At 39.4% G+C, this 14,534-nt stretch overlaps 1 protein-coding gene across 5 annotated transcripts in view; it reads left to right on the forward strand.

Annotated features, from left to right (window-relative positions):
• Positions 1-14,534, forward strand: part of nphp4 (nephronophthisis 4) — a 152,529-nt gene that overhangs the window by 50,711 nt on the left and 87,284 nt on the right. For all 5 annotated transcript variants that reach the window (XM_036008075.1, XM_036008077.1, XM_036008076.1 and 2 more), the window contains 2 exons: positions 2,872-3,056; positions 7,138-7,273. In XM_036008075.1, coding sequence (XP_035863968.1) covers positions 2,872-3,056; positions 7,138-7,273 — 321 coding nt within the window. The remainder of the gene's footprint in view (positions 1-2,871; positions 3,057-7,137; positions 7,274-14,534) is intronic.

Raw genomic sequence — 14,534 nt, forward strand, 5'->3', positions numbered from 1 at the left:
AGAACCACTGTATCATTTTCTTGCGTGGTGCATGTGGTTGATGTGGGATTGAAACGTGTAATGTACGGTCCTCTGTGAGGATACATCTTCATCTTGGCACATAAGCGTTAATTGAATGGAGCCAGACAGTTATGCATCACTCTCAAAGCAAAATGAGAGCTGACACGATTCAAAATAAACTATACATAGAGCATCGCATTAGTGAGTCACCACTTCCTCTTATAGTTAAGTAAAAAAAAGTTAACTTCAACAAAGCTCAATGTGGTCGACCTATTGACAAGGCATTGTGAGTATCCATTATAAAAAATGTATTTTACCTGTCTCGCTTCTGTTCTCGAGTTGCCAGAATCGCACAAATGTGTAACCAACATGGATCTTTTCTCGTGCTACAAAATACAGCACTTGAGACGAGAGGAGCTTAAAAATATTGTTTAGGAGGAAACAGAGAAGGGAAGGAATTTCTTGAGGTTACGATGAGAACCCTAATCTTTCATCCCTATCACCAAAAGAAAAATATAGTTCACCGCTGAGCACATATCAGCCGTTGCTTGTAAGTGAAAGTGTGAGCAACGATAACAAGAGGAGAGTAGATAGCAAACAGTCCGACGGAGAGAGGGATGGAATCAGTGCAGAGATGTAATATGAGCAGTATTGAGCTGTATGTGGGCTGTACAGTAGTCAGGCAGGCTCGGCTGCTCCTCCTGCTGTTGCTGCTTTAAAAGAAAAACCCAAAGCTGAATTGATATGCTAATTTGATTGAGAAGGTGTGGGTGGATATGGAGAAGGTTTTGAGCAGCGAGAGGGACCTAAAAGAGAGAATAAGAAAAGAGAGCCAAAGAAAGGGAGAGTGGGAGTGAGACGTGATGGAGAGAGGGAAAAGATTGAAATGAAACAAATAAGAAGGAGTGGGACAAGATTCAAGCTCAGCGTGGCTCTGCACTTTGGGGTTAGAGAGTTTACAGTCAATCACCGAGCAGTTGTCAGTCAGCTGTGCATTATTAGTGGCAGCAGCTACATGGTAGCAGCACAGTCTCCACAGTCTGTTGATACATTGACTTGTTTTTTTTTTTAGACATTTGTTAATTAGCACATATAGTATAGTTTAAAAACAAACAAAATAACCATGGTGTCCATAAAATATGACATACAATTATTTCATTGAAGTATAATTCCAGTTTATTACCACTTGGCTCTTTCTCTTTTCACAGTTTTATCCACCATTTCTATCACTTATAGGACATTGTACTAACTAACCAAAGTAATTGCTAAGAGCAGGGAACACAGAAACCCTTCAGCCAGATTATCTAAACCGCTAAAATTGGTTAAAAAAAAATCCAACATCCAACAACAAGGCAACATTTTGTATTTAAAACAAGACTACAATTCTGACCAGACATTTGATGCCAACTTTCAGTATTTGACCGTTTTCAATTTCTGCTATGAACACTTTTTAGTTTGTGCCAAGGAGTTCCATACCCAGCCCTCGTACAGTGTTCGTTTGACTGATAGGAACAGAGACCACAACTATAGATATAAGACCCAAGTTAGAATAATAATAGTTTTATCCTTTAGACCATAAAAACATGCACTTCAATAGTGACAGTACACACAACAAGGTCACAGCTAAACAGGAAGTGTTTGGACTTGTATGTTGACTTTTGTGACGCACAAGTTGTTTGTATTTTGTAAGAGGGAATGAGTGAACAGCCACATATTTATTCCTAGTGGGGTTCAAACCATATCGGTTTTGATCTTTTTGCAGTGAGCTGACCATATTCATTTTTAAATATTCATATTTGTAACATTGTCACCTTTCTTTTTGTTGTCCAGACAGCAATGTGCCTGAAGGAATATTTAGTTGATGGGATGCTAAACGTCTCCAAAATCTCACTCATCAATAGTGTGGCATGGAGTGCAAAAGTAGTGCAAAGCGGAGTACCTGAGCACTGACAGTCAGTCCATGAGGGTGCAAAGTGACCTGAGGATAATATGCAAAGATAACAGGGACACGCTGTCGTTGAGTCCTTGTAATTGCCTTAGAATAGATCCATATATATACCATCATCCGTGTTGTTCGTAACATAACATATATTTTGAGATTTTAATTTTGTATACAATTGATTATGGTTTCTGAGAAATCTCTTGCTTACTAGCAGACAAACAGACTAGCATACGCGATATGCGATAGAATTCATTAAATATAGTTATTCTTCATATTTGGTCCACATGATCTAAAGTAAAATTTACATTCCTTTGTCATTCTTTGATTTCATGAGCTTTTAAAATATGATCTGATACGCTTCAAGACATTTGAGAATGTTAAGTCAGTCTCATGCTTTAAAAAATACACTACTGTGCAAGGTCGTCAAGTTCTTCCACACCAGGCACCTGGGTAGCTCACCTGGTGGAGCATGCGCCCATGTACAGAGGCTCAGTCCTCACCGCAGCAGCCGCAGGTTCGGTTCCTACCTGTGGCCCTTGGCTGCATGTCATTCCCTCTCTCGCTCTCTCTCTCTCTCTCTCTCTCTCTCTCTCTCTCTCTCTCTCTCTCTCCCCTTTCATGTCTAAGCTGTCCTATCGAATAAAGGCCTAAAATGCCACAAAAAAAATAATCAAAAGTTCTTCCACACCAATTATCATGTTAAAACTGTCAAGAACGTAACCACAAATTGGTTGGAAGCACACTATTGTGTAAACTAGTAACGTATGTCATAGCATTAAGATTTTCTTCCATTGTAACTAAAGGGCTCTCCTCAAAACCACAAAAAAAATACCCCAATTAAAAGTACACAAATGTATGATAGTATATAATGTATACTGTCTATGACTGTTTTGTGTGGTAACTCCAATCTTCTTCTGACCGATTCTCAGAAACAGCCAGGACCAGAAAGTGCACTGAGGACGGTTGTCATCCAGGAAAGGAGACTCCATGTCGGGGTTCACAATGGCTGGTGTTTTCTCGACAAGCCCCAAGTGGTGGTGCTGGAGCCCCTAGCATCAGGGGCCAGAGGCCGATCAGACAGCACCTCCAAACAGAGCACCCTGGTCAGGGACAGGTGAGTTCCTTTCAGGAGTTCCAGGTGATTAATTTCAGGAGTGCCTATTTTTATAGTATTTCATCAGCTTGTCCCAGCGCTGGTCCTTGTGCTGATAGGCAAGTCATTGAAAGTTTCTCCTGTAAAGTCAGCAAAAATTGTATTTTTGAAAAAGCTAGGTTGATAATTTCATTTGTGTTTAATATTGGTTAGGAGATGTCTGGAACATTGCAGACTGCTTTCCAACATCTACAGTATATATGTGGTGTGTTTCACATTCTGCCTTCCCTATCACATGTAATAGGTCGACATCAGTTATTTTACATACTGGTGTCATTTATTTGTCATATGAGTAGACAGAAAATGCACTCCACTTTTGCTGGACGTGCTGGTGGCTTTGATATGGACTAAAGCAAACTGGACTAAATTTGAAAATACCTCAACACAACCCTTCTTTTTTGAGCTGCTTCCGTTATGCCACACTTACAGGTCGACTTAACAACACAAGCAAACCTACAGGCCGGTGACTTATTAAAGTAAAAACCTGAGTTGCTGTCATTCTCTACTGTCATATAGGGATGCACCAATCAGACGTTTTCTCCCCAATACAGATACACTAACTCAGGGTACCAGATGATACTGATTGCTGATCCGATACACCCTCTCCTTTTGTTCCCCAAATTTAAAATCTGTAAACCTCTCTGTGTGGAATTGATTAAGACCATTATTTTTTATTTGTAAGGTAACATGAGGCTTTCCATACTAATCAATTCTTAGTTATAATGTGCATCGGTCATGTCTGGCTAATACGCAACCTGCTTAATAAGGTCAGGTCAGTTACAGTCGTCTATCAAAAAAGGCCAAAACATTACATAATGTTTTTACACACATTATTAGTTGCTGCATGGATACAAGGTTATCTGTCCAACATATTCCATTTACCTTTTAAATATAATCTAGTAGGATCCAATTTGTAAGTAGTCCATTGACCTTGCTCAAACAACAAGTACTGTATGCTCGATAAGGCCTTACATGTCCTAACCTAACCCCAGCCTTATAATTTACACACTATTCCATGCCACACAGGCTTCCACCCTCATAAAACTGCCCTCCGATACAGTCCAATACCTGCTAGTACTTCATAACCAATCAAGGAGATATGGCTCCTACTGCCTCTGCCCCTGGGTTTTATTGAGACACCATGACACTCAATGCTCACCTTGTCAAAGCCAATGTGTTAATGTAAGGTCACCAGCATCTGCCTTAGATCCGCAGTAAAACAGTTAGATTGGATGGTTTTAGCATGTCAGACACAGAACAAAGCTGGAGAGGTACGATAGTAAAGCTGGAAACTGAACCCTAAAATGTGCACCTCCTGCACTACATATCACATATAGATCCTAAATCTAACTTGAATTCCAGGGACGAGAAACACTCAATGAAATGAGTATACTTTCAGAAAGTTCCATGTAGAGTAACAGTGTTAAGGCACACCCCTTTATTTTGTTAAACTTGATGTATCCACAAATTCAGAGCTGGTCACTGCGCTGGCTAATTGGAGAAATCACTGGAAGTATTTCGTAACATCAGGGTTGTGTACCGAACACGGTTCCTTTACTGTTACTGACCAATTCACATTGAATCAATCTGTGCCCAATTTCGGTACCTGGGAGTGCATCTGAATATGGGTGAGAGAGTAGCTTAGAGTATAGAGAGAGTAAGCGTGATTATGTCACCCCTGCAGCTTGTTCAAGTCACAGTGAGTCAGGCAATAGCGAGCCAAAAGCGGTCGTAAGTGTGGTTATACCTTTCAAAACTCAATGCAGACAACGTTAAATTATCATGTGCTTCCTCCAAGTCACACACGACAGCGTTCTCCCGCTATGCCCTGGTGACAGACCATTGGCGTTGTGTGTGTGTGTGTGTGTGTGTGTGTGTGTGTGTGTGTGTGTGTGTGTGTGTGTGTGTGTCTGTCAGCGCTGAGTGACGCAAGTTACAGCAGTAAGAGTAGAGGAGAAATGACAGAGCATACAGGTCCAGCTGAAAAATAATAAAATCTTTTGTGATTTTTCTAAAAAAAAAAACAACATCCTGCCTGAAAGCCTGTGACTGGTTAGAGGTTGTAGTGATGGGTTTGGAAGGGGAGAGGGAGGTAGGGAGAATTTTGGACATCATTTTTTACAACTGAATTTACATTTTTGTTATTACAGAGAGAGTAAAGTACCAAAAACAGCTACCGTTGGATACCAGTACAGTTACAGGTACTGGTATCTGTTCAAATGTGAATTCTACCCAACCCTGCCTAACATTATTGTGGAAAGCGAGTGCACAAGTAAACAACAGCAAGCCATTTCAATGAATGAGCTGTCAGGGGCAGAGCACATCATTGAGCCATTTGAGCAGAATTGCTTTGGGTTAAAAAGAAAAAGGTTTTGTGTCTATTTCAGTGACATTGTGTGTCATGTTGGTAACCTGAGCATTTTGCTCCTGCATGTTATAAAGAGAGGAAGTGCAAATGCTGCCACAATATCACCTTTCTCTCCACGGACGATATGCAGAATACTACATCACTACAATACAAAATGTCACAAGAGACTATTAAAGAATAGCTGTGATGCAAGCTTTATTTTCTCATTCAGTAGAGTTTCAGAATGATATAGTGATGGAAGGTTTGAGATTTGGGGGTGCGCCTGGCTGCTCTAGCAAAAATAATGAAATTGAGTTTGTTAAAATGTTAAACTGCTGGTATTTCCTATTTTCATATTGAAAAGTGAAAATTTTGATACTTTTCACTGCAATAAATGTGTCATGCCTTAATGATGTCCAGTGGAAAAGGCTGCGAAAACAAATGTGCTTGTGCTGACAGTAGTGTCTGCAAAATACCTAGTTGATCAAACGCATAATGGTGTGCACACACATGCTGTCAGTGGCCATCAATAACAGAAGCCACTGCGTACACTGAATGTCTTCTATTATATTCTTCCACACCTTTTTAAAGGTCATTTATTTAAGCTGTGGCCCTCAGTATGAGTAAGTGGGATATATTATACAGTTTCATGAAATAATAATGCAAAAATGCCAAAGAATATGCTGTAAAACTCAACATATAATATATAACTATTTATATATATATAACAACCGATAACACACAGACAGTGAGAGATGATTGGCTTTATGCGTCTGAATCAAAATGCATTGTTTGCTACTTCAAATGAGACACTAGCTGATTGTGTGGATGATTATATGGATGTCTTACAAGCATCAGAATGTGTGCACATACATGGGAAAAGCATAATCAGCACAACCACGTGCTAACCAACAATCTTTGCTCAACTACTATATTATATGAATAACAGTAATCGGCATGATAAAACTAACAGCAAACATTATGTTCTGCACTTTTCAATTTTCTTTGAAGAAGAAAATGTTTGTGTAAAAGTGGCTTAGTGTGATAACAACAGTTTAGGCAATAATTATGATGTTTGCCTTTGTTTTGGGTGCTGCCTTTGAAAACTGACAATCTGTCTTGCTTGTGTTATGCCTGGTGCTTCCAGACAGCAGAGAGAGAGAGAGAGAGAGAGAGAGAGAGAGAGAGAGAGAGAGAGAGTTAAGTGTTCACTTGTTCCATTCTCCAGAGAGTCCATGAAGAAAAAAAAAAGACACTCGGCCCCACCTCGTGACACGCCGGTGCTCCACAGTATGCTCCCGCCTATGGTGTATGCAAACTGTGAATGACGAATACCAAGAGTGCTGTTCCACTGCTCACACAGGAGGCCAGTGCTTGCCAGGGAACATTCAGCAAGCGAGTGGAAATCCTCCAACACATTGATTTCTTTCCTTTTTAACAGAAAATAAAACTGTATTAAACCAAATAAGGGGACTCTAGTGAGGCATTATCATTTTTGTCAGTAATGGCTTTAAAGCACATAGGTCACAAATAGTCTTTATTTGTGTCCAATAATAGCTTATTTCCTTATGTCTCTCTCTAAACACAACCTTTACACCTTCACTGTGTGTGTGTGTGTGTGTGTGTGTGTGTGTGTGTGTGTGTGTGTGTGTGTGTGTGTCTGTCTCTCTCTCTCTCTCTTTGCTATCTCCTCAGCTCTGCAACATCATCCCTCCCTCAGACGCTGGGCCTTCGCAGCAGCTTGGAGCTCAGGCTGACCAATCATCAAGCTTTGGCAGTCGTCTTCCAGCTTGAGTGTGTCTTCTCTGCTCCAATTGGCCGAGAGACGATGGTAAGAGGGATGCACAAACATACATACACACACTCATTCCTAAGCCATACTTAATGTTAATCCTAAACCCATGTCCTAGCCTGAAATTAACCTCTTGATGAAATGAGTCACATGTTGTAAGATTTTCACCCCCGTATGCTCATTCCACCCCCGTATGCGTATACACACACACACACACACACACACACACACACACACACACACACACACACACACATTCTACTGTCCTCTCTTCATCCTGCCTTTGTTCTCTCACCACCTCTTTCTTGTTCTTGGAGTATTACTCCATCCATCTCTGACCTGTGTCTCCCAGAGGAAATTACTGAAGGCCTCCTTGGCCACAAGACCTCTGTAAACAAACAAGAATGAAAAAAGTATGGAAAGAAACATGTAAGTGTGAAGCAGCAGTAAGGAACCAGAGGTGAGAGAGAGAGCGATTTGACCAGAGCTTTACACACACTTTGATTAAAAAGTGAAAACCTTACTCACCAAAGTGCATTGTGCACGTGTATCCTTGAGCTCTAAGCACCTTTGTCATAAAAAATTTGTAAAGCCGAGTTTTTAATGCATTGATTGATTCCATGTTTACTAATCTTGGCATGTTACCGCCACCTGTAGATTAGTACTGTGTGTTGCGTCAACCTCGTGAGCGTGTGCATGCATCCTTCCTTATGGAAGTGATGGTAAAAACTTGTAGCTGTTTGTGATAGTTGATGGTGAACAGCATGTTATCAGTGTCTTGGTCAGTTAAAGTTGACCGACCCATTATGTTGGTTTGTTGATGTAATGGGCAGATATTAGGCTTCGAAATCAAACATAGAATAATGGCCAGTCATTATTGTTGAGTGCTAATTTGGTCATTATTGGTAAGATGAAGATTGAGTTTAAGTTATCATTTTTGGTAGAGCATATCAAGATTACTTTTTTTTTCGGGAAGCCCATGATGAGTTTTAGAAGCCCCAAAAAGTTTTGTGTGATGACGTAAATGGTCTTTTAGAAGAAAGTCAAACGCTTTTGCAACCATACTGCTGTGATTGTTTAAACATAAAAATATCAAATTTCAACAAAGAAAAACCTTGTGTCCATAAAGTACTGTCATTTAGTTAAATCCCAATCTGAAGTTGTCATGTCTCTCCTCTGTGCTTTTAAATTACAAAGACCAGTAACTGGTACCTGGTACAGACCGACACAGTCAACACACCCCCAGGGAAGTGATTTCCAAATTCAAGCCGCACCACTTAACAACCGCTCGTGGCATGGATAACCTCAGAAAGACTGTGGTAATTATGTGCATGGGCGAGCCTTCAACACTTAACGCATGCCAAGGCTGGGCTCTCACTGTGTTACAGCATGTTATACTTTTTACAATCGAGGGTCACCAGATCACCAATTAAAAGCAGCAGAAAAACAACCATACACTCAGTCATCGGAGCACCATGGTACATTTGCATTTATGTACTAATTCACTTATTCTTACCTTCGCAACCACTTGACAGTCAATCAGTCTGTTGTAAATGGACAGTGTTCCCCCTTTTGTTTTTACCATGGATGACAACGATCAGTATGGACTTGTTGACATTATGGATATTGTTTAGGGAAAAAAACAAGAGCTTTTTCCACAGCATTAAACATATCACAGTGTAAGTAAGATGTAGCTCACCATCTTGTTTGCATGCAGTTTGTCCATGTAACTGATTTACTGTTAAATCCTTTATGAAAGAAAAAAAAATCTGGATGTTACCATACCATGATCTGAATGATCAAGACTATAATTTTCCCAACTAAGAAACAATATCCCTGTTATCTGAAAGTTGCAGTAAACACTGCTTATAGGGAGCCACACAAATGTAGAGAATTATTCAAATTATTCAGGTGCTTCATGTGTTTTTGCCAACAAACTCCTACACAGCTAGATTCTTGACAGAAGCCCTCTTTGGAGGTGTGTGTTTGTAAATCTTGCTCAAATACTTAACATTTCTATGTTATTATGATAGTTTGTGACTTTGAGAATAAAACAAGGATTTAGAAAAAAAGATTAAGACTCTACAGGTATGCTAGCTCTGTAAGCAGCTGGAGATTATGGGAATATCATTAGTTTTGCATCAATTTGGTCCCAAACTATGGACATTTATAATTTGACCTGATGACGATGCTAGATGAAAAGTCCGGGGATCATTAATTCATCCTAAAGAAGGACACTGATGTATGTACCAAATGTAATGGCAATCCACCAAACAGTTGTCAAAACATTTAATTAACTTAAAATAAAAAGCATTAGTCAACCTGCTATTGGCACAACATTAAATGTCAGGGGATCACCAAAGTCTGACTGACCAACTGACATCACCATCCCCAGAGCTACAATGCCAGTGTGACTAAAAATCATATGACTGCGTTATCGCATTGAAAGCATTTATTTCAGTTGTTGGTTCGGCAATTAACTATGAGCATACATAGTCTAATGGTGAGTTTACACCAAACGCGAAGCAAACTTTTCATGCAACATGATTACATACAAAGTCAGTGCAAAGACGTGAATGGACTAATTTTAGCCGGGCGATGCAAATGATGCGAATGACGCAACTCGAATGAAGCAAATACCTTGTACCAAAATGAGTTAATAAAAAGCATTTTGGTATTATTAGTGCATTTTATGTAACAGCGCTGTTTGTGTGAGTGTGTGTTAGAGCCAGAAATGGAAATGAAATGATGGCTTAATTAATTACGATATTTGCCTAAACTGGTAAATATTATTACTTTTCTTTTTTCTTTGAAATCATACATTTTTGACCCTCGGTCACAGTTTTTTAAAGGTATTCTGAGATTTCTTGGGGCATTTTAGCCCTTTGACCCCTTCATTTTCTGCTGCGTGACGCTGTATCGCAAAACCAGCTTTGAGATTCTCTTGCATAGCAGAGCCCTGATCGATCCGAACTACATTCAGAAAAACAAGCATTTTAAAAGTTGCTTGCTTGTCGTCTTGCGGACAAAGCATGAATTCAGACTTTACACATCGACCTTGTGATGTAGTTATTTCGGCATCCTTTTGATCCGTTTATTGAAATTAAGTCACAGCAAAATCTGTTTATTTTGGGTAGATACCGCTGTAGTCAACCAGATTAATTCAGCTGACCTGTGACTTGCTAGATATTTATTGATTTTACACCAATTATGAAACTGCTACACACCAGAGAGCCACAACTGAGATGGAATGCCTCTAGTTGGAAATCCTGACACAGGTCCTAGCTAACAGGTTATCAAACTGGGCACTGGTCAGCCTCAAGTAGCGCTGGAAGCGGTAGTAATCCAGATGTAGTTCCTGGAGAAGATGGTGAAATTAACAGAGCTATGTGTGCCAACACTTAGCATTTTTTTTCCTGACGTATCTGGGATTTCCACAACCGGTACAAAGCAGCAAAAGTGGTTATTTCCAATATTGTTAGTGATGGGAACAAACATTGTTGGTATCTACACCAGCGTAACACAAAGCGAAAATTCGCTTCGCATTTGGTGTGAACACAGCATTAGCCCTACTTGTGTCTTACTAGTGAAATAGTCTAAAGGTATATAGTTATTTACTCAAAAGGAACAAGGCCCCACAATGTGTTGTCAACTACATCACAAATCCAAAGTGAGACATAGAGTTTTCGAAGAGGCTGTCTTTGATGGTGGAAAAAGAAGCTGGTTATCAAAGTGGGGAAGGAAGCTCAAGTAGGCTACATAAAGTATATATATATATATATATATATATATATATATATATATATATATATATATATATATATATATAATTGGATTTACAGTCAGCACACTTGTTGTGTGTTATGATGATATGCTCCATGAAACTGAGAAAATGTGCCTTAGCCATTGCTCTTAACTTGATCCAGGTTTCAGTTGCACACTGCCAGTCTCTTTTCTGAAAGCAAACTGCCACTCCATTGCTGTAAACATAGAAGCGATTGGTGCAGTTCAGCAGTGAACACAGAGGGGTGGAAGGAAGAAGTAATAAGAGAAATGTGGAGAGAATCTTCAGCATTGTTGGGGCTTTGCCCATCGTCACATCTATGCACTCCTGGCCCATCTCTGTGAAAAGCTGGCTGTGTTATTTTTGGTTTTGTAAAATTATAGAGACTGGACAATGCAGATCATTGTTTTCCCATCTAACGAACTATCATTTTTCGACTGTCTAAACAGAACTTTTTACAGTTGGTCTATCCTTCCAAATCCTTGGTTCAGACTATTTCTCACCAACTTATGGCCAGGTTTTTATGAAATTTGCTGTAGATGTTAATGTTCCCCAGAGGATGGAGCTTTACGTTTTTGTTGACCCCCTGATCTTTTCTATTGCCACTATTGGGCCAAATCTTCTAATTGTACACAGATAATGTCAACATCTAATGGGCAGATTGTCATTAATTCTTGAGCGTATTCATGCTCAACAAAGTTTGAACCCTTTCCATTTTGGCCGCTTAATGAGCTCTCCTATTGCCACTGTCAGCTGTAGTCCAAAAAAATCAACTTTGTACACAATATATCTCTCAATCTAATAGACAGTTTGAGATGAAATGTATTAAGAACATTAATGCCCCCAATGGGAAACATTTTCTTTGCTTTAAATGAAAAAAAGTTGACTCAAGTTGAGAAATTCTAACAAACCTGGAAGAACCATCAAACTGATGATCTGTCTAAATCATCCCAGAATAGCTAGGCACAAAAACGGTTGTGTGGGTGACAAAAAAAAAATCTCCTACCACACTCTTCACCACCTTCGCCTTCTCTGGCATGAATGTTTGATGAGGTGAGAGATATTTAGCAGGAGGAGAGTAATTTCTGTCTGTGTGTGGGAGTTGAGCGTGTGTGTCTGTGTGCATATGTTATTTGTGAGTGTTAATCCAGAGCCTGATCTGTTTTGGGTGTTTACTGACAAGGGTTTGATACATAATGCCTCCTGAAGAGCAGCAACAACACCCTAAGTCTCACTGCATCTTGCAAAAGGCTCCCATATTATCAGCAGATCTCTAAAACATCAGTCTCTGCATCTTCCACTACCAAGACTTGTTTGATGGGACAGTGTACACTTCCCTGTACTGTGTCACAGCTGTCAGAGATGTGAGGTTTTGAGGTGTTATAGCTGTGTTGAGCTGAGGTGTGACTTCGGGGCAGGCAGCTGCACACTGCCAACAGCACTTGACACCACTTGTGAACCACAAATGTGAGGGTTCATGTCTGATTACCACCACAACCTCTTCTGAGCCCTTGTGGAACTGTACCGTTATTTAAACCTGCAAAAATCAATCAAGTTGCTTTGGCCTTTGACCTTTTCAGTCAAAAACAAAACATGTCAATACTTTGAATGTGGCTGTCGACAGTCTGTTTGTCCGGCTGGATTCCTATGTGGAATCATGGTATTTAAAATATGATATGATAGCAGTGTATTGACTATAGACTATATAAAAACAGACCAGATAAAAGATACAGAATAGGTTCAGCAAAGAGGACAAAATAAGTAGAATTACACCATAAATGATTTATACAGAGTATATAAAAGTATGTATACTGTAAACTATACTGTATTTGGGAAATGGAACTTTGAGAGCTATATGCAGTACAAAATCCTGGGCTGGTGTACATAAATATGGTTTATTAATGTAATATACGTATAAAAAAGTGACTCTAACCAATAGTGCATTTTCCTTAGAAAGACAACATATTGCAGACACATCAGTGTCTGTATTTACAGTTTAATAGTATATTATACAATAAAATGTGTAGTAATATAATGGAGTAGAATACACTTCATAATAAAATGAAATACTGTACATACTGAAAATTAGCATTTTGAAATTGTTTAAATGCCTTAACATGTTGAGCGTTTTGAATGTTTGAATGGCTGTGCATATCATTAAAAGCTGAAGTTGAAGATATTAGAAGAATATGAAGTTGTACATGAGGTTGAAGCATTGAAAGAAGTTGAAGTGCCAGCTGAAACAGAATTACTAAAAAAAAGAAGTAAAAATGTTGAAAAGGTTTTGAGGTGAATTTTAAGCGCTGAAAGGATTTGAAGTGCAAGCAATGGACGGTAATAAAATATATAAAACATGTGACAAAGATCTATGTAAATAGTATAGTAGTATATATTATAGAATTATAGGATAACCGAATAGTATACAGTAGTATAGGAATGATATTATGAAATGGCAAAACATAGGAAATTGAATTTCGAATAATGTATTTCAATCAGTGAGTGACGATGACTGGAGGTGGAAGGGGAGGAGGAGGGTGGCACGCTTTGCCTGAAATGATAACTGACAGCAGCAGAGAGAAGAACAGATCTAAAGCAGGGATGCCATGCTCTGATTGGCTCGTGAAATTTATGGCCAATTCTGGTTGGTTTAACTGAAAAGTGAACGCCTCGAAACAGCTGATCAGTTTAGGAAGAGAGAGAGGTGGATGAAGTTTAGAAGTCTTCATGAAAGAATTTACGCTGAGCTTCATTTGTGTCGTCAGACTAATCATCGAAGATTCTTTAATAATATAAATGCCTTTGTTGTGCAGTCTGTTGGCAGTGGGCACAAACAAATGCCTGAAACACTATGGATTTACCCATGAGTCACACATTGATGCTCTCATTGAGAGTCCCTTACAATGGAGTACAAAACCTTTTCTATTCTATTTCCCATGTTGCTCTGCCTCTGACTGTATACATTGCCACTAGATGGTGCTGTGTAGTGCAACTTGAGGGAGCAGCCTCTGCTACAGACCTGTGTTTGGATGGGTGGAGGGCAGGAACATGTAGTCTGCCTTATTGTTGTTCTTTCCTCTGATTAAATAGAATTATGGCATTTGATGTATTTTGAAGGGGCTAAGGTGGGAGAAAAGAGTAAAACAATTTTGTTAAAATCCCTTTTCTCTGCAATCCAGAGGCAATCACTCTGTGCTCTGAGACTGCCTACAGGTCTGAGAGTGTATGGCCTCCTTTTACAAAATTGCCCTCATTACCTTTGGTTATGAAGAAAGAAAAACCATGCTGTGTCGTCATTTGTCCTCTGGTATTTTTGATTTTAGTTATTATCGGGTTGCTCTTTCTGTCTTGTTTCTCTGTGCCGCATACTGTCTCTTTGCAGAGCCTTTGAGCGCACTTCTTTCATGCTTTTTAGCAGCAGTCAGAGGGATGGAGATAACAGTTTAAATTAAGGAGGCTAGGGAGAGGACAGGAACTTGGAATTTGACTGATAGCCTGTTCTCAGAGCCTGTCTGGGGT

Source organism: Sander lucioperca, chromosome 12, assembly GCF_008315115.2.
Source record: "Sander lucioperca isolate FBNREF2018 chromosome 12, SLUC_FBN_1.2, whole genome shotgun sequence".
Taxonomy (NCBI): domain Eukaryota; kingdom Metazoa; phylum Chordata; class Actinopteri; order Perciformes; family Percidae; genus Sander; species Sander lucioperca.